At 43.6% G+C, this 22,144-nt stretch overlaps 1 protein-coding gene across 4 annotated transcripts in view; it reads right to left on the bottom strand.

Annotated features, from left to right (window-relative positions):
• DOK7 (docking protein 7) overlaps nt 1-22,144 on the bottom strand; it is a 270,829-nt gene that overhangs the window by 67,929 nt on the left and 180,756 nt on the right. For all 4 annotated transcript variants that reach the window (XM_077477865.1, XM_077477866.1, XM_077477864.1 and 1 more), the window contains exon 5: nt 7,834-7,953. In XM_077477865.1, coding sequence (XP_077333991.1) covers nt 7,834-7,953 — 120 coding nt within the window. The remainder of the gene's footprint in view (nt 1-7,833; nt 7,954-22,144) is intronic.

The following is a 22,144-nucleotide window of genomic DNA, read 5'->3' on the forward strand; positions in this document are numbered from 1 at the left end:
GGAGGAAACCAGAGTACCTGGAGGAAACCCACACAGGCACAGGGAGAACATGCAAACTCCAGGCAGGTAATGTGGTTGGGATTTGAACCAGTGACCCTTTTTACTGCTAGGTGAGAGTGCTAACCACTACACCACTGTTCCCCCAAGTGCTATCAAGATTAGCTCTCTGCTAATCTATCTCTAAGTTCCCTTCCCAACACAAATTTCCAGCTGCTTTTATCTTGTGTGTCAGAAGTTATGCTAATAACAGAGGAATGGAGAAGCAGAAAGACATGGCACTCAAAGCTTTGGAGATAGATAGGTAAACACTACAGATATACTGTGTATGTGCCCAGGTCAGATTTAATGAATGGGGTTTACAAACACTTTAAGCTCTCTACCCATGTTACAATCTGAGTGTACAATTTCCTTTAGTGCAACCATGTAATGCAAGGGTCAGCCTGATTGGATACAGAGTGATTAGTAAGATTAGGTAGACTTTCATACGACATACATCATTTAAAGGGTTAGTTCACCGTTACCAAAAAAACTGTCTATGCAGATAAGGGGCACCTGTGGCCTTTGCTATAGGTGTAGGTCATTTACCAAACTCACGAAGCCTGACTGGAAAACTCCCAGGACATTGCTAAGAGAGGCCCAACTAGGGTTTCCACCTGTCCTGAATTCATCTGGACAGTCCAGGTTTTGAATTATGTATCTAGGTTTCAGACCCCCTGAAGCCTAAACACATTGCAGACTCCAATCACTCTGTATGGCACAGATTCCCCCTACTGCCACCAAGCAGCCCCCCAACCCCCCCATCCCCTTCCGCCTCAGAAAAAATACTGACTCTGTCCCATTGCCCTAATGACACCAATCTCTGCCCTACCGACACCATCCACTGCTCTACTGACAAAATCTACTGCCCTACTGACTGACACCATTCACTGCCCTACTGATGTTTTAATACATTTTAAAATGTTTTTTTACATTTATTTATAAGAGAGCGTGTGACTGTGTGTGCTCCAATGCTGATTGCTCTTCAGAGGGATAATGCTAGTGTAAACAACCTCTAATGGGGTTGATCGTGTGCTCACTACTTGATATCACACAAAAATGAAAAAGTACACTTTATAGGAGACTGTACAAAAGTATTGCATGGTCAATGTAATATATGCTTAGTTCAGATTTTAGGACAATGTTGTGTCAAAAACTGATATTCAGTGACTCATGCCAGCCCACTACAATTAAGGCTCATTCACAAATATAGTTAGTTGGGCTGCATTGATTTGCATAGTTGACTCAGTGTAAAGACACATAGAAAACAATTGTTTACATCATGAAGCTGTGTTGAGATGGGAGGCAGGGCACTGAGTAAAAGGAGATATGCTGCATTTTTTAGCACAACTTTCACACTGCAGTACGTCAAAATACACTGCGGTGCATAGACTTGAATAAAGTGTCATTTTGTCACACTTAAAAAAAGGTAAACGGTGCTTTGTGTTGTAACAATGGGTCACTACCCCTAAGAAATGGACCGCAGCTAAAATGTATGCTTACGTTCAAGTGCATCTAAAGCACCCTCCTAGATAGGTGCTTGAATTGGATATATTTCGTTTTGGCTCCCTGTGTTCAGTAGAGCTGTATTTTTGTTGTTGGGTAAATTTAGCTTGCCTCACTGTAATCATTGTGGCTGCAATTTATTGGTTAGGCAAATTTAGTTCTAGCTCACTGTAATCAGTGCAGCAGCATGTGATTAGTTCGGTTTGTTCAGTGTTTCAGCTTCTGCTGGTTTAATTGCTTCCTCTGCTTTCCAGAGAACAGTAGATGTCTCTGGAACATAGGTGTGGAGCAATGCAGAAAGCAGTATGAATATTTATATAGCCCTGGCCAATCCCGGGGAGGGTGGCCCTGAAGGCTGCTGGGAGTCTGTATAAGTACTCTGAGACACAGAGCTTCTGGTAGGAGACGTCCAGCCTGGAGGGCTTTTTGCCCTCTGGGCAGCCCTGCCATGTGCTTGATGTTTGTGGGCCTCAGCCGGACTACCTGAAGGGCCTGGAGGCTGAAGCTGCTGAGAGCTGACTGAGAGACTGTCGTCCGAAGATCTAGTCTGGTATCACAGGAGAAAGGTGTCGCATGGATGTTGGAATTGGCAACCAATTTTCCAAGGACATTTTGTGAGTACAGTCTGCTGTGAGAGGTCTTGGGCCGCGTACACACGGGCGGACTGTTCGCCCAACCTTGTCCGCTGAACAGTGTTTGGGCGGACAGTCCGCTCGTGTGTGGGCTTTCAGCGGACAGTTTCAGCGGACAGTTGGACGGACAAAGTCTTTCGGAAATTCCGAAAAACTGTCCGCTGAAACTGTGTTTGAGCGAACAGTCCGCCCGTGTGTGGGCCTGTCCGTTGTACTTTCGAAATGAGCGGACTGTTCCCGCTCGGAAAGTCCGCCCATTTCGAGCGCGTGTACAGGTAGGCGGGGCCCGCGAAGGAGACGTCGCGGGCTCCGCCGCCTGGAATGGGCTTAAAGGGGAACCCCAACGCCGAAAAAAATCGGCGTGGGGGTTCCCCCCAAGTCCACACCAGACCCTTGTCCGAGCACGCTACCCGGCCGGCCAGGAAAGGGGGGCGAGCGAGCGCGCCCCCCCTCCTGAGCCGTACCAGGCCGCGTGCCCTCAACATGGGGGGTGCCTTGGGGAAGGGGGGGCCGCGCGGCCCCCCCACCCCAAAGCACCTTGTCCCCATGTTGATGAGGACAAGGGCCTCTTCCCGACAACCCTGGCCGTTGGTTGTCGGGGTCTGCGGGCGGGGGGCTTATCGGAATCCGGGAGCCCCCTTTAAGAAGGGGGCCCCCGGATACCGGCCCCCCACCCTATGTGAATGAGTATGGGGTACAATGTACCCCTACCCATTCACCTGTGAAATAAAGTACAAAAAAAAACACAACACATGGAAAAAGTATTTTATTGCACAGCTCCGGGGGTCTTCCGTCTTCGGGGGTCTTCTCGCCGGACTCCTCCGCTATGTGTGTGTAGCTCTTTTGCTAGCGGAGGAGTCCGGCTTTCTTCCTCCCCGCCGCCGGCCTCTTCTCCCGACTTCGGGGGTCTTGTCCCCCTCTTCGGTTCTTCTGCCGGGCCACCGCGCCTGGTCCGGTGGCCCGGTCTTCTGTCGCCGTCTTCCGTTCTTCTGTCGCCGCCTTCGGTTCTTCTGCCGGGCCACCGCGCCTTCTTGTAGCTCTTTTACAGGCGGTGGCCCGGTCTTCTGTCGCCGCTGTCGTCGTCGCCGCCGCCGCCGCCGCCGCCTTCCGTTCTTGTTCTTCTTCTTGTTCTTCTTCTTCTTCTCCTGGAGATGTTGACTCGACGAGCTCTCCGGCCGGAATGCCAGGGACACGCTCCGCTGCCACTTATATAGTGACAATGGGGCGGTGTCACATGGTATATGTCACATGGGTTGGTCACATGGGTTGATGTCACATCGGGACTATGACATCGTAAGGGGGCGGGGTCACCATGTGACCAACCCATGTGACATATACCATGTGACACCGCCCCATTGTCACTATATAAGTGGCAGCGGAGCATGTCCCTGGCATTCCGGCCGGAGAGCTCGTCGAGTCAACATCTCCAGGAGAAGAAGAAGAAGAACAAGAAGAAGAACAAGAACGGAAGGCGGCGGCGGCGGCGGCGGCGACGACGACAGCGGCGACAGAAGACCGGGCCACCGCCTGTAAAAGAGCTACAAGAAGGCGCGGTGGCCCGGCAGAAGAACCGAAGGCGGCGACAGAAGAACGGAAGACGGCGACAGAAGACCGGGCCACCGGACCAGGCGCGGTGGCCCGGCAGAAGAACCGAAGAGGGGGACAAGACCCCCGAAGTCGGGAGAAGAGGCCGGCGGCGGGGAGGAAGAAAGCCGGACTCCTCCGCTAGCAAAAGAGCTACACACACATAGCGGAGGAGTCCGGCGAGAAGACCCCCGAAGACGGAAGACCCCCGGAGCTGTGCAATAAAATACTTTTTCCATGTGTTGTGTTTTTTTTTGTACTTTATTTCACAGGTGAATGGGTAGGGGTACATTGTACCCCATACTCATTCACATAGGGTGGGGGGCCGGTATCCGGGGGCCCCCTTCTTAAAGGGGGCTCCCGGATTCCGATAAGCCCCCCGCCCGCAGACCCCGACAACCAACGGCCAGGGTTGTCGGGAAGAGGCCCTTGTCCTCATCAACATGGGGACAAGGTGCTTTGGGGTGGGGGGGCCGCGCGGCCCCCCCTTCCCCAAGGCACCCCCCATGTTGAGGGCACGCGGCCTGGTACGGCTCAGGAGGGGGGGCGCGCTCGCTCGCCCCCCTTTCCTGGCCGGCCGGGTAGCGTGCTCGGACAAGGGTCTGGTGTGGACTTGGGGGGAACCCCCATGCCGATTTTTTTCGGCGTTGGGGTTCCCCTTTAAGCCCATTCCAGGCGGCGGAGCCCGCGACGTTTCCTTCGCGGGCCCCGCCTACCTGTACACGCGCTCGAAATGGGCGGACTTGCCTCCGCCTTACGTGGGCGAGTCCGTTCATTTCAAAAGTTGAGCGGACTGTTTGGCAAACAGTTCGTTGAAACAGTCCGCTCGTGTGTGGGCAAGTCCGCTCATGCAAATTTTGAGCGGACTGTTTGCCCAAACTGTTTGACGAACAAGGTTGGGCAAACAGTCCGCGCGTGTGTACGCGGCCTTGGAGACTTTTGGCCTGCTGCCTCCCCTTCTGGTGTTAAAAAGTCAACTGTGGCTTTATATTTAAAGGGGACATTGATGGGTGTCCTGCAGAGCTCAATCTAGCTAGTTCTATGTGAAGGTACTCTGCTCTTGTTGCTCTAAAGAAGAAACTTTTGTGCCTTTAACCACTTGCTGCCTGCCATATAGCAAAATTACATCGGCAAAGTGGTTGTGATATCCTGACCAGACGTCAAATGACGTGGTCAGGATAACAAGCCACTGCTCGCCCCCTGGCAGACTCTTTACCAGGTGATCAGCTGTGTCCAATCACAGATGATCGCGATGTAAACAGGGTGCGATGTTTATAGGATTTTCCTCACTCGCAGCTGACAGACATGAGTAGAGGAGAGCCGATCGCCTGCTCCTCTAACGGGGGGGTCTGCGCTGATTGTTTATCAGTGCAACCCCCCTTGAATGCCAACCCAGGACCACCAGGGATGCCACCAGGACCACCAGGGATGGCCACCACTGATGACCACCAGGGATGACATCCCTGGTGGTCATGGGTGGTAATGTGTGCCCACACATGATCCTAATGTGTGCCCACACATGATGCCAATGTGTGCCCACCAGAAATACCTGCCAGTGCCTCCTAAGCAGTGATGTCAATCAGTGCCATCCATCAGTGTCAATCAGTGCACTCATCAGTGTCCATCAGTGACACCTCTCAGTGCCCATCCATGTCCATCAGTGCCCACCTATCAGTGCCCATCAGTGCCACCCATAAGTACCCATCAGTGCAGCCTTTCAGTGCCCATCTGTGCCACCTATGAGTGCCCATCTGTGCCACCTGAGTGCCCATCTGTGCTGCCTATCAGTGCCCATCAGTGCTGCCTATCAGTGCCCAGTGTTGCATATCGGTGCACATCATCAGTGCCACCTCATTGGTGCCACCTCATCCATGCTCATCAGTGCCACCTTATCAGTGCCCAGCAGTGCAGCCTTATCAGTGCCCATCATTTTATAACAGAAAGAAAAAAAGATTTTTTTTTATTTGTTTAGCAAAAAATAAAAACCGCAGAGGTGATCAAATACCACCAAAAGAAAGCTCTATTTGTAGGAAGAAAATTATAAAAAAATATGTTTGGGTACAGCGTAGCATGACCACGCAATTGTCATTTAAACAGCGACAGTGCTGAAAGCTGAAAATTGGCCTGGGCGGGGGGGAGTGCCCTGCATTGAAGTGGTCAACTACCGTATATACTCGAGTATAAGCCGAGATTTTCAGCCTCTTTTTTGAGGCTGAAAGTGCCCCCCTCGGCTTATACTCGAGTCATCGCTGTCTGCCCGCTCGATCAGCGTGTCGAGCAGACAGACAGCGGCCATTCTATAGTTCAAAAGCCGCGCCTCCGGCTCCGCCTTCGCCTGTGATAGGCGGAACACTGAATTTCCCAGCAGCCTGTGTTCCGCCTATCACGGACTTCGTATCATCCTCGTACTACGGACGAGGATGATACGATGTACGTGATAGGCGGAACACAGGCTGCTGGGAAATTCAGTGTTCCGCCTATCACAGGCGAAGGCGGCGGCGCAGCTTTTGAATTTTACAATGGCCGCCGAGGCGCCGACGAACGAAGAGGGCACGGGACGGAGGCAAGGCACGGCACGGGACGGGACGGGACGGGACGGGACGGAGGCAAGGCAAGGCACGGCGGCGAGGCACGGAGGCAAGGAGGCTCGGCACGGGACGGAGGCTCGGGACAAAGGCTCAGGACACAGGTAGGCTGGACACACACACACACACACACACACACACACACACACACACACACACACACACACACACACACACACACACACGGATGGATACACACACACACAGGGATGGATGGATGGATGGAGACACACACACACAGGGATGGATGGATGGATGGATGGAGACACACACACACAGGGATGGATGGATGGATGGACACACACACACACACAGGGATGGATGGACGGACACACAGGGATGGACGGACACACAGGGATGGACGGACACACAGGGATGGACGGACACACACACAGGGATGGACAGGCATGTCTTACCCTCGGCTTATACACGAGTCAATAAGTTTGCCAGTTTTTTTGGGGGTAAATTGGGGGCCTCGGCTTATATTCGGGTCGGCCTATACTCGAGTATATACGGTACTTCTAATACAAAGCAAAGTCCATAGTTTGCTTTTGCATGAACTTCTGCTTCAGCTCTACAGAAGGCAGTTTACTGTCCTCATCTTGTACATAGTTCTTTTTGGAGAATCTCACTCAATTCCCCAACCCTATGCAAGTTTCCAGAAAAATAAAAAGACAAAAAAAGAACACCCCTAGACTTGTTATTTAGCCAAGAGTGATTGTTAATGTCTGCCTGGCTGCAGGGCAATTAATTACTCAGAAAAAGAACCTGAGCAATTTCCAGTAGCTCCTTTGGGGCTAGCACTACATGAGTTTTGGGTAGAGTAGGAAGTGGAGAAATAGAACCCCTGTAACGTTTTTATGACTGTTTTTACACTCTCTATACATCCTGGTGACCATTGTCATCAGAACATGAAATCGTTATACTGCGTGTTGTGTCTACATGACAGGAGTGAAGCAAAATCTGACAAATGAGACATAGACGGACAAAAAAAAAAACCTGACAGGGGTTTTAACCATTTCCTACTACATCCAAAAGAAAAGGAAAACTTTTCATTTTTGATAGCGAAAGACAGATAGGTAGATAGGTAGATAGATAGATAGATAGATAGATAGATAGATAGATAGATAGATAGATAGATAGATAGATAGATAGATAGATAGATCAGTGTTTCTCAACTCCAGTCCTCAAGGCACCCCAACAGATCATGTTTTCAGGATTTCCTTCGGATGAAACGGCTGTGATAATTATTAAGGCAGTGAAACTGATCAAATTACCTGTGCAAAAATAATGGACAGCCTGAAAACATGACCTGTTGGGACGCCTTGAGGACTGGAGTTCAGAAACACTGAGATAGATAGATAGATAGATAGATAGATAGATAGATAGATAGATAGATAGATAGATAGATATTTCTGATATTTCTATCTGTTAGTAGAGTGGTCCTCATAACGTGATGCTTGCAGTTCCTCTGCCTCCTTTATATTAACCTGGGAGTACTGGGCGAAGTCCAAACGGTCCTTTTGTCGGAGAGATGCCTCGGACAATACAGTCAAACAGGAAACTGATTTGATCTCCTTCGGAACTGGAGAGGAAAAACACACCAGCCCCTGCCAAGAGAGAGAATAAGATGAAATGCTTGCTTAGAATAAGTTGTTTGTATTTTATCATTTTAAATCATAATTACCGATAGGAATACAAATACATGGGAATTTATAGCCAGAGTGCTCCTGCAAATGAGTTGTGTGTTTTCTATGCATTATGGGATGATGTATTATCAATGCATTAACACTTCTGAAACCATTACTAGGACTTGGCTCTTTATCATCGAGCTCTATCTTCTTTATCATCCATCCAGACAATAAGAGATCCAGTAACAAAGCATTTCATACAAAGCAAGTACCACTACCGATATGTTCTTTTTCAGCAATGGAGAAAATGTAACTACCGTATAGCTGCAAAGAACAGATATTTAAAAAAAAACTTTTTTTACACCAAAAGTACAAACAGGGCTATGTGGTGCCCAAACCATGTGCCCAAAATGCCATTGTTCACTAGGGCCCAGTATTGCAGTGTACTGTTTTGCTAAAACACCTACCCTTTTTATCTCCAGTTTTATGGAGCACTGCTGAAAAAGGCCGCAAATGATATGGCCCATTACATGAAGGCATTTATTATTATTTTATTGTGTAGTTACATCTGCCCAGCTTGGATCAATGTAAGTATGCATATCCCACTCCTGAAGGACTGCTGTGGAAGTGGAGAATCACGCATGGCACCATTTACAGAGCTCTTTATATTTTTCTAATTGATTGGATTAGGTGGGGTGTTCACGATCTCCATCTTGTACAATCAGAGAACACTTTGCATTTGTTGAGAAAAATGCAAGACTCTGAATGGTGGCAGTACTGTGTAAGCTATCCCCTGTGGTTACTATGCTGCGGGTTAGCCGCTCAGTACAGGATCCAGAAGACCACAGAAATCATTGAAGGAGCAGTGACTACTACAGTGATTCTCCCCTTCCACAGAGATCCCACAGGTAACTATGCAATACAATTCCAGCTGAAAAGACTGGAGGTTTAGCCCACAGCAACCTATTGTTTGTGTGTTATTTTTTCTACAGCTGGTGTGCAAATGAAAGAAAGGGCCAGCAATGCCTTCTTTCATTCCTGCACTACTATAGGATACCTCAACCTGTTGCTGCTCACATAACACATTTGTGCGGCAGAAAAATGGTCGGCTGTAAGGAGATGCAGTTTACCCTCTCTTCTGTAAGGGGCACTGTGTTGCTTCCCGTTATACAGAGGATGTGGAGGATAAGAGGAACATTCTTCCTCTGCAGACTCTGTGGGTTTCACCAGAGGAGCAGTGGTCTGATTGGACAATGCAGATAGTGCTAATAAAAAGCACTGCACAACTGTATTTGGAGCGCGTTTGCGATTGGCTAGAGTAGGGAAAGGTTCTCCTCCGTATCATCAGATCAATGTGATATCATATAAGAAAGAACAAGCAAATCTAGTGCTCTCCGTTGATGTAAATTTATTAAACAAATAAATAAAAACAAATACCACTCACATTTAGAGGCACTGATCTCCAGTGCTGAGTGCTCAGATAAAAAGTACCATGCATGGATCAGTGTGTCAGCTGGCGGATGACGTCACGACGCAGGTCACGTGGTCCGTACGCGTTGCGTCCCAGAAAGTAGGCGGGACTTCATCAGCGGTGACGAAATGACGTCGGACGGCCGCTTTTATACCAACACACCGTTAGAGAACCAATAGTAAGCGGAGTTGTGCGCAAGACAGGTACCATAGGCAGCACGTATCAAACGTGACACCGGAACATACATCTGCGTTCACTCCAAACACAGGAAGGAGAGAGAGAGTATCAAAAAATAAATATGCTATGAAGACATGAAAACAAAACCAGAGGGAAACAAAATAATAGTCTGCTAATTGGCAACAGGATAACATCCTTTAAATATTCTCACATCAACTATGTGAGGACCAGAAAAAAAGGGATGTTGCCTAAAGAAACAGTACAATATAATCCCCTGGTAAGTCAAAACTAGAGATCTAGTGAATAAGCCCGCAATGCCGTTGACGTCATCAGAAAGCTACACTGATCCACACATGGGTTGATAACAATAAGTACCAAAATATAACTCAGAGCTAAAAATGAGAACAAATAAAATAAATAATAAATATAAAAATATAATTAAATGAGAATAAAATGAAAATAAAATACAAATACAAATATAAAGGAAAAAAATTCTAATACAATAAAAACAATTCAATTATCTGTCCGAAATGAAACAATTTAAATCAAAATCCACGTTTAGACCTCTAGGGGCAAGAACCCTTGTCTCATGGATCCAATAGGATTCACGTTTGCTTAGTTGGCGTATGAAGTTACCTCCACGCCAATGTTTGGTCACCTTCTCAATCCCCCAGAAACTCAAACCTCTGGGATTCTGAGAGTGCACCAATTTGAAATGGCGAGACACATTATGGGTTTTTAAACCCTTTTTAATATTATTTACGTGTTCACCCAACCTCACATGTAGGGGTCTAGAGGTTCTGCCAATATATTGGAGACCACATTCACATTGTAACATATATACCACCCCTATAGTGGAGCAGGTAATAAGTTTATCGATCTTATATTCCTTATTGTTACTTGTAGCTATAAAAGATTTTCTCCTTTTTACATTGCATCTAGAGTGTCTGCATGCCGTACATCTACCGCACGCATAGAAGCCGGATAAGAAAGAGAAAAGTCTGCTTTCAGTTTGTACAGGGGGATCGATAACACTTGGTGCTATTTGGTCACGTATTGATGGCGCCTTCTTATATATGAAAGAGGGCCGTGCAGGCAACAAAGGGCCCAACACTCGATCCTGTTTCAATATAAACCAATTTTTGGCAACAACCTTTTCAAATTTCTTATACTGTACGTTATAGTCAAGAACCATTCTAAAGTTAACCCCTTCCACTCCTGATTCTTTTATCTTATCTCTAACCAAAAGGGACCTATCCATCTGTTGGACCAAAGAGATTTCATGTTCAAGAACAGAACGATCATATCCCTTTTCTTGGAATTTAGAGGATAGGGTATGAGCTTGATGCACGAAATCATCCATGCTGGAGCAGTTCCGCCTTAATCTTACATACTGTCCCCTGGGGATATTGCATAACCAAGACTTATGGTGGCAGCTCCCCAGAGGAATGTACGAATTCCGATCGGTTGGCTTAAAATGATTTTTTAGTACTAGCCCATCATTCGCTTTAGAGATCTCAAGATCAAGAAACACCATCCGTTCTTGGCTGATGTTCCATGATAACTTGATGTTTTTTTCATTGCCATTCATGGTGCCGATAAAATCATCCAGACCAAGCCGGTCACCATCCCATATAAGGATAAGATCATCTATAAATCTATTGTAGCAAATTAACTCCTTGGGGCGGTTCCGAAACACAACGTCCTCCTCCCAGTGGGCCATAAAAAGATTGGCCACGCTGGGAGCAAACTTAGCCCCCATGGCAACCCCCCTTACTTGTAAAAAGAACTGATGGTTAAACCAAAAATAGTTCCTCGATAAACAAAAATCTAAACATTTGAGAATATATTTTCTGTGGCACTCGGATAAATTAGAATAAGTGGACATAGCCCACTGGACTGAAGCTCGTGCATCGTTGTGTCCTATAATAGTGTACAGTGAACCAACGTCGGCAGTCACAAAGAAACAAGAGGCTGTGATCTCTAATGATTCAAGAATTTGTATGATGTGTTTAGTATCTTTGAGGAAAGCTCTGGTTTTGAACACAAGGGGTTGTAAAAAGGTGTCAATGTATTGACCCACTCTAGAAGAGATAGAGTCAATACCATTGACAATAGGTCTGCCAGGCGGGTTGACACAATCCTTGTGGATTTTTGGTAGGCTATATATAATCGGGATTCTGCAAAATAATGGATCAAGATAAGATCCCTCCTTTTTATTAAGAATATTTTTATTTTTTCCTTCTTCTATTAACCAATGTAATTCATCCTTATACTGCAACATAGGGTCTTTGTTCAGAATATGGTATGTGTCAGTATCACCGACAAGCTTATTCATTTCGGACATATAATTGATCCTATTTAAAATAACCAATCCTCCCCCTTTATCTGCGGGGCGTATGATGATATCATCCCTGCTCCTAAGGGATTCCATTCCCAATTTGATATACTGGGGGTCCTTTACTTTGCGTACTCTGAGATTGTCTAAATCATTTATGACAACATTCTTAAACACCTCCAGAAACTTATTATCAGCATTTAAAGGGTTAAACGTGGATTTGTTACGGAGATTGGAGTGTTGACTTTCAAATACTTTCACTTGTCTGACCGGATTAGATAAGAAATATTTTTTCATGTTTAAATTCCTGACGAACTTCTGAATATTAACATAAGTGTGGAATTTATTCAAATTCCTAACCGGGGCGAATTTTAAACCCCTATCCAAAACTTTTAACTCGTTATCACTTAGTGGACATCCACTTAAGTTATATATACCTGCTCCTATTGGGGTTTTTGCTTTTTGAATTCTCCTACCCCCTCTCCTTCCTCTCTCTCTTTTCTTTTTCGAACCTGATTGCCCGACCGGGGGGTTCCATACGGTTGCTGTCTCCACCACTCCTGATGGATAGGTGGAGGTGCAAATGGTGGATTGGTGGGTTGGTGGACAGGGGGTTGCACGTAAGGACCCCTTCCGGGTCCGCTCTGTGCACCCGAAAAATCCCCTCCCTCTCCAGCTCCTCCATATTGTAATGGTGTATACCTATTGGACACAGGCAAGGAATATCTCGGTTGGCCACCATAGAAAGCCCTTTGGTGGGAACCATAATCAGACTGGTACCCACCCTGTCTGTTAGGGGAATGATAATCATAATAGTACTGAGATTCATTAACAGGGACTTCCCTGGAATCAAAATTCCTGTCATGATTACCATTACCTCTACCTCTTTTTCTTCCGTTATTGTTACGGGGTCCCTTATTAAATGTACCACCCCTGGGAGCACCACTCCTAGTGTTGCTGGACTCAGATACCAGATGTTCCAAAACAGGGGTGCCTAATGAGCCAGGTGGGGGTACAGGGGCCATGACATCAACCTCAATAGGAGTATTGTGATGAATGTCTCCCTCAGTTTGATTCATTTTTTGCCATTTAAAGATATTTCCCCCATTGAAATCATCAGAATCCCTTATGAACTTTTTCTTTTTCTTATTTTGGATCTCAAAGTCCCACTTTGCCATCTTATCCTTTAATTCAACAGAGAGTCTGATGAAGTCAGGGGTATCCTTAAATGATTCAATGGAGTTTTTTATCTCATTGATCTGACTTTCTAAAATGGTCATTTTTCTTTGTTTACGTTTCAACAGAAATTCCATTAATTCTAAACCTTTATTGAGAAAAAAACTTTCCCATTCCAACATGGAATCTCTATCAAGGAGTCCATCGTTAGGGGGAACATCCCATCTTAAACGACGTGGTATTAATCTAGCTGAAATATATTGCTGAAAGGAAACAATGTCCCACCAAGCTTTAACCTTTTTCTCGAAAACATGACCAAGCTTTCTAAAAGCCAAAACTACATCTGGGGTTTGTTCAGAAATCGGGGTACGTGAGAAAATATCACTTAATTTAACCTCTCTATTCTCCAAATACTGAAATACATCCATATTAGCTGCTGAAATTGTAGTAAATTGGTGTAAGAAAAATAAAATAAAAAATCAACCAGCGCTAAAAAACACAACAAATACAGTGAAAAGAAATATAAAAGTGCAGCTAGAATACTGTAGGTCAAATTACCAAATCCCACATTTCAAAATTCAAAAAATATATCAGTACAGCGCAAATACAAAATAATACAGAAAATATCATAAAGTGAAAAAAATATGAATAAGAAGTCCATATAGTAAAAGAGGTATTCAGAAAGAGTCCACTTGTGTAATATATCTTCAATCAATAAATCAAGTGACGATGTGATCCCTTCACCATTGAGCAAGTTGAACTCTCACCTCAACAAGTGGACCTCTGATAAATCAGATAGGTCAAAAACGCATGTTCCCATCAAGGGTAGATCATAAGATTACAGCAGACCAAGCGGAAGCATTTCCAGGTAAGGTTCTCCTCCGTATCATCAGATCAATGTGATATCATATAAGAAAGAACAAGCAAATCTAGTGCTCTCCGTTGATGTAAATTTATTAAACAAATAAATAAAAACAAATACCACTCACATTTAGAGGCACTGATCTCCAGTGCTGAGTGCTCAGATAAAAAGTACCATGCATGGATCAGTGTGTCAGCTGGCGGATGACGTCACGACGCAGGTCACGTGGTCCGTACGCGTTGCGTCCCAGAAAGTAGGCGGGACTTCATCAGCGGTGACGAAATGACGTCGGACGGCCGCTTTTATACCAACACACCGTTAGAGAACCAATAGTAAGCGGAGTTGTGCGCAAGACAGGTACCATAGGCAGCACGTATCAAACGTGACACCGGAACATACATCTGCGTTCACTCCAAACACAGGAAGGAGAGAGAGAGTATCAAAAAATAAATATGCTATGAAGACATGAAAACAAAACCAGAGGGAAACAAAATAATAGTCTGCTAATTGGCAACAGGATAACATCCTTTAAATATTCTCACATCAACTATGTGAGGACCAGAAAAAAAGGGATGTTGCCTAAAGAAACAGTACAATATAATCCCCTGGTAAGTCAAAACTAGAGATCTAGTGAATAAGCCCGCAATGCCGTTGACGTCATCAGAAAGCTACACTGATCCACACATGGGTTGATAACAATAAGTACCAAAATATAACTCAGAGCTAAAAATGAGAACAAATAAAATAAATAATAAATATAAAAATATAATTAAATGAGAATAAAATGAAAATAAAATACAAATACAAATATAAAGGAAAAAAATTCTAATACAATAAAAACAATTCAATTATCTGTCCGAAATGAAACAATTTAAATCAAAATCCACGTTTAGACCTCTAGGGGCAAGAACCCTTGTCTCATGGATCCAATAGGATTCACGTTTGCTTAGTTGGCGTATGAAGTTACCTCCACGCCAATGTTTGGTCACCTTCTCAATCCCCCAGAAACTCAAACCTCTGGGATTCTGAGAGTGCACCAATTTGAAATGGCGAGACACATTATGGGTTTTTAAACCCTTTTTAATATTATTTACGTGTTCACCCAACCTCACATGTAGGGGTCTAGAGGTTCTGCCAATATATTGGAGACCACATTCACATTGTAACATATATACCACCCCTATAGTGGAGCAGGTAATAAGTTTATCGATCTTATATTCCTTATTGTTACTTGTAGCTATAAAAGATTTTCTCCTTTTTACATTGCATCTAGAGTGTCTGCATGCCGTACATCTACCGCACGCATAGAAGCCGGATAAGAAAGAGAAAAGTCTGCTTTCAGTTTGTACAGGGGGATCGATAACACTTGGTGCTATTTGGTCACGTATTGATGGCGCCTTCTTATATATGAAAGAGGGCCGTGCAGGCAACAAAGGGCCCAACACTCGATCCTGTTTCAATATAAACCAATTTTTGGCAACAACCTTTTCAAATTTCTTATACTGTACGTTATAGTCAAGAACCATTCTAAAGTTAACCCCTTCCACTCCTGATTCTTTTATCTTATCTCTAACCAAAAGGGACCTATCCATCTGTTGGACCAAAGAGATTTCATGTTCAAGAACAGAACGATCATATCCCTTTTCTTGGAATTTAGAGGATAGGGTATGAGCTTGATGCACGAAATCATCCATGCTGGAGCAGTTCCGCCTTAATCTTACATACTGTCCCCTGGGGATATTGCATAACCAAGACTTATGGTGGCAGCTCCCCAGAGGAATGTACGAATTCCGATCGGTTGGCTTAAAATGATTTTTTAGTACTAGCCCATCATTCGCTTTAGAGATCTCAAGATCAAGAAACACCATCCGTTCTTGGCTGATGTTCCATGATAACTTGATGTTTTTTTCATTGCCATTCATGGTGCCAATAAAATCATCCAGACCAAGCCGGTCACCATCCCATATAAGGATAAGATCATCTATAAATCTATTGTAGCAAATTAACTCCTTGGGGCGGTTCCGAAACACAACGTCCTCCTCCCAGTGGGCCATAAAAAGATTGGCCACGCTGGGAGCAAACTTAGCCCCCATGGCAACCCCCCTTACTTGTAAAAAGAACTGATGGTTAAACCAAAAATAGTTCCTCGATAAACAAAAATCTAAACATTTGAGAATATATTTTCTGTGGCACTCGGATAAATTAGAATAAGTGGACATAGCCCACTGGACTGAAGCTCGTGCATCGTTGTGTCCTATAATAGTGTACAGTGAACCAACGTCGGCAGTCACAAAGAAACAAGAGGCTGTGATCTCTAATGATTCAAGAATTTGTATGATGTGTTTAGTATCTTTGAGGAAAGCTCTGGTTTTGAACACAAGGGGTTGTAAAAAGGTGTCAATGTATTGACCCACTCTAGAAGAGATAGAGTCAATACCATTGACAATAGGTCTGCCAGGCGGGTTGACACAATCCTTGTGGATTTTTGGTAGGCTATATATAATCGGGGTTCTGCAAAATAATGGATCAAGATAAGATCCCTCCTTTTTATTAAGAATATTTTTATTTTTTCCTTCTTCTATTAACCAATGTAATTCATCCTTATACTGCAACATAGGGTCTTTGTTCAGAATATGGTATGTGTCAGTATCACCGACAAGCTTATTCATTTCGGACATATAATTGATCCTATTTAAAATAACCAATCCTCCCCCTTTATCTGCGGGGCGTATGATGATATCATCCCTGCTCCTAAGGGATTCCATTCCCAATTTGATATACTGGGGGTCCTTTACTTTGCGTACTCTGAGATTGTCTAAATCATTTATGACAACATTCTTAAACACCTCCAGAAACTTATTATCAGCATTTAAAGGGTTAAACGTGGATTTGTTACGGAGATTGGAGTGTTGACTTTCAAATACTTTCACTTGTCTGACCGGATTAGATAAGAAATATTTTTTCATGTTTAAATTCCTGACGAACTTCTGAATATTAACATAAGTGTGGAATTTATTCAAATTCCTAACCGGGGCGAATTTTAAACCCCTATCCAAAACTTTTAACTCGTTATCACTTAGTGGACATCCACTTAAGTTATATATACCTGCTCCTATTGGGGTTTTTGCTTTTTGAATTCTCCTACCCCCTCTCCTTCCTCTCTCTCTTTTCTTTTTCGAACCTGATTGCCCGACCGGGGGGTTCCATACGGTTGCTGTCTCCACCACTCCTGATGGATAGGTGGAGGTGCAAATGGTGGATTGGTGGGTTGGTGGACAGGGGGTTGCACGTAAGGACCCCTTCCGGGTCCGCTCTGTGCACCCGAAAAATCCCCTCCCTCTCCAGCTCCTCCATATTGTAATGGTGTATACCTATTGGACACAGGCAAGGAATATCTCGGTTGGCCACCATAGAAAGCCCTTTGGTGGGAACCATAATCAGACTGGTACCCACCCTGTCTGTTAGGGGAATGATAATCATAATAGTACTGAGATTCATTAACAGGGACTTCCCTGGAATCAAAATTCCTGTCATGATTACCATTACCTCTACCTCTTTTTCTTCCGTTATTGTTACGGGGTCCCTTATTAAATGTACCACCCCTGGGAGCACCACTCCTAGTGTTGCTGGACTCAGATACCAGATGTTCCAAAACAGGGGTGCCTAATGAGCCAGGTGGGGGTACAGGGGCCATGACATCAACCTCAATAGGAGTATTGTGATGAATGTCTCCCTCAGTTTGATTCATTTTTTGCCATTTAAAGATATTTCCCCCATTGAAATCATCAGAATCCCTTATGAACTTTTTCTTTTTCTTATTTTGGATCTCAAAGTCCCACTTTGCCATCTTATCCTTTAATTCAACAGAGAGTCTGATGAAGTCAGGGGTATCCTTAAATGATTCAATGGAGTTTTTTATCTCATTGATCTGACTTTCTAAAATGGTCATTTTTCTTTGTTTACGTTTCAACAGAAATTCCATTAATTCTAAACCTTTATTGAGAAAAAAACTTTCCCATTCCAACATGGAATCTCTATCAAGGAGTCCATCGTTAGGGGGAACATCCCATCTTAAACGACGTGGTATTAATCTAGCTGAAATATATTGCTGAAAGGAAACAATGTCCCACCAAGCTTTAACCTTTTTCTCGAAAACATGACCAAGCTTTCTAAAAGCCAAAACTACATCTGGGGTTTGTTCAGAAATCGGGGTACGTGAGAAAATATCACTTAATTTAACCTCTCTATTCTCCAAATACTGAAATACATCCATATTAGCTGCTGAAATTGTAGTAAATTGGTGTAAGAAAAATAAAATAAAAAATCAACCAGCGCTAAAAAACACAACAAATACAGTGAAAAGAAATATAAAAGTGCAGCTAGAATACTGTAGGTCAAATTACCAAATCCCACATTTCAAAATTCAAAAAATATATCAGTACAGCGCAAATACAAAATAATACAGAAAATATCATAAAGTGAAAAAAATATGAATAAGAAGTCCATATAGTAAAAGAGGTATTCAGAAAGAGTCCACTTGTGTAATATATCTTCAATCAATAAATCAAGTGACGATGTGATCCCTTCACCATTGAGCAAGTTGAACTCTCACCTCAACAAGTGGACCTCTGATAAATCAGATAGGTCAAAAACGCATGTTCCCATCAAGGGTAGATCATAAGATTACAGCAGACCAAGCGGAAGCATTTCCAGGTAAGGTTCTCCTCCGTATCATCAGATCAATGTGATATCATATAAGAAAGAACAAGCAAATCTAGTGCTCTCCGTTGATGTAAATTTATTAAACAAATAAATAAAAACAAATACCACTCACATTTAGAGGCACTGATCTCCAGTGCTGAGTGCTCAGATAAAAAGTACCATGCATGGATCAGTGTGTCAGCTGGCGGATGACGTCACGACGCAGGTCACGTGGTCCGTACGCGTTGCGTCCCAGAAAGTAGGCGGGACTTCATCAGCGGTGACGAAATGACGTCGGACGGCCGCTTTTATACCAACACACCGTTAGAGAACCAATAGTAAGCGGAGTTGTGCGCAAGACAGGTACCATAGGCAGCACGTATCAAACGTGACACCGGAACATACATCTGCGTTCACTCCAAACACAGGAAGGAGAGAGAGAGTATCAAAAAATAAATATGCTATGAAGACATGAAAACAAAACCAGAGGGAAACAAAATAATAGTCTGCTAATTGGCAACAGGATAACATCCTTTAAATATTCTCACATCAACTATGTGAGGACCAGAAAAAAAGGGATGTTGCCTAAAGAAACAGTACAATATAATCCCCTGGTAAGTCAAAACTAGAGATCTAGTGAATAAGCCCGCAATGCCGTTGACGTCATCAGAAAGCTACACTGATCCACACATGGGTTGATAACAATAAGTACCAAAATATAACTCAGAGCTAAAAATGAGAACAAATAAAATAAATAATAAATATAAAAATATAATTAAATGAGAATAAAATGAAAATAAAATACAAATACAAATATAAAGGAAAAAAATTCTAATACAATAAAAACAATTCAATTATCTGTCCGAAATGAAACAATTTAAATCAAAATCCACGTTTAGACCTCTAGGGGCAAGAACCCTTGTCTCATGGATCCAATAGGATTCACGTTTGCTTAGTTGGCGTATGAAGTTACCTCCACGCCAATGTTTGGTCACCTTCTCAATCCCCCAGAAACTCAAACCTCTGGGATTCTGAGAGTGCACCAATTTGAAATGGCGAGACACATTATGGGTTTTTAAACCCTTTTTAATATTATTTACGTGTTCACCCAACCTCACATGTAGGGGTCTAGAGGTTCTGCCAATATATTGGAGACCACATTCACATTGTAACATATATACCACCCCTATAGTGGAGCAGGTAATAAGTTTATCGATCTTATATTCCTTATTGTTACTTGTAGCTATAAAAGATTTTCTCCTTTTTACATTGCATCTAGAGTGTCTGCATGCCGTACATCTACCGCACGCATAGAAGCCGGATAAGAAAGAGAAAAGTCTGCTTTCAGTTTGTACAGGGGGATCGATAACACTTGGTGCTATTTGGTCACGTATTGATGGCGCCTTCTTATATATGAAAGAGGGCCGTGCAGGCAACAAAGGGCCCAACACTCGATCCTGTTTCAATATAAACCAATTTTTGGCAACAACCTTTTCAAATTTCTTATACTGTACGTTATAGTCAAGAACCATTCTAAAGTTAACCCCTTCCACTCCTGATTCTTTTATCTTATCTCTAACCAAAAGGGACCTATCCATCTGTTGGACCAAAGAGATTTCATGTTCAAGAACAGAACGATCATATCCCTTTTCTTGGAATTTAGAGGATAGGGTATGAGCTTGATGCACGAAATCATCCATGCTGGAGCAGTTCCGCCTTAATCTTACATACTGTCCCCTGGGGATATTGCATAACCAAGACTTATGGTGGCAGCTCCCCAGAGGAATGTACGAATTCCGATCGGTTGGCTTAAAATGATTTTTTAGTACTAGCCCATCATTCGCTTTAGAGATCTCAAGATCAAGAAACACCATCCGTTCTTGGCTGATGTTCCATGATAACTTGATGTTTTTTTCATTGCCATTCATGGTGCCGATAAAATCATCCAGACCAAGCCGGTCACCATCCCATATAAGGATAAGATCATCTATAAATCTATTGTAGCAAATTAACTCCTTGGGGCGGTTCCGAAACACAACGTCCTCCTCCCAGTGGGCCATAAAAAGATTGGCCACGCTGGGAGCAAACTTAGCCCCCATGGCAACCCCCCTTACTTGTAAAAAGAACTGATGGTTAAACCAAAAATAGTTCCTCGATAAACAAAAATCTAAACATTTGAGAATATATTTTCTGTGGCACTCGGATAAATTAGAATAAGTGGACATAGCCCAGTGGGCTATGTCCACTTATTCTAATTTATCCGAGTGCCACAGAAAATATATTCTCAAATGTTTAGATTTTTGTTTATCGAGGAACTATTTTTGGTTTAACCATCAGTTCTTTTTACAAGTAAGGGGGGTTGCCATGGGGGCTAAGTTTGCTCCCAGCGTGGCCAATCTTTTTATGGCCCACTGGGAGGAGGACGTTGTGTTTCGGAACCGCCCCAAGGAGTTAATTTGCTACAATAGATTTATAGATGATCTTATCCTTATATGGGATGGTGACCGACTTGGTCTGGATGATTTTATCGGCACCATGAATGGCAATGAAAAAAACATCAAGTTATCATGGAACATCAGCCAAGAACGGATGGTGTTTCTTGATCTTGAGATCTCTAAAGCGAATGATGGGCTAGTACTAAAAAATCATTTTAAGCCAACCGATCGGAATTCGTACATTCCTCTGGGGAGCTGCCACCATAAGTCTTGGTTATGCAATATCCCCAGGGGACAGTATGTAAGATTAAGGCGGAACTGCTCCAGCATGGATGATTTCGTGCATCAAGCTCATACCCTATCCTCTAAATTCCAAGAAAAGGGATATGATCGTTCTGTTCTTGAACATGAAATCTCTTTGGTCCAACAGATGGATAGGTCCCTTTTGGTTAGAGATAAGATAAAAGAATCAGGAGTGGAAGGGGTTAACTTTAGAATGGTTCTTGACTATAACGTACAGTATAAGAAATTTGAAAAGGTTGTTGCCAAAAATTGGTTTATATTGAAACAGGATCGAGTGTTGGGCCCTTTGTTGCCTGCACGGCCCTCTTTCATATATAAGAAGGCGCCATCAATACGTGACCAAATAGCACCAAGTGTTATCGATCCCCCTGTACAAACTGAAAGCAGACTTTTCTCTTTCTTATCCGGCTTCTATGCGTGCGGTAGATGTACGGCATGCAGACACTCTAGATGCAATGTAAAAAGGAGAAAATCTTTTATAGCTACAAGTAACAATAAGGAATATAAGATCGATAAACTTATTACCTGCTCCACTATAGGGGTGGTATATATGTTACAATGTGAATGTGGTCTCCAATATATTGGCAGAACCTCTAGACCCCTACATGTGAGGTTGGGTGAACACGTAAATAATATTAAAAAGGGTTTAAAAACCCATAATGTGTCTCGCCATTTCAAATTGGTGCACTCTCAGAATCCCAGAGGTT

Source organism: Lithobates pipiens, unplaced genomic scaffold (assembly GCF_037356315.1).
Source record: "Lithobates pipiens isolate NorthernLeopardFrog02 unplaced genomic scaffold, aLitPip1_a1.2 Scaffold_13, whole genome shotgun sequence".
Classification (NCBI taxonomy): Eukaryota; Metazoa; Chordata; class Amphibia; order Anura; family Ranidae; genus Lithobates; species Lithobates pipiens.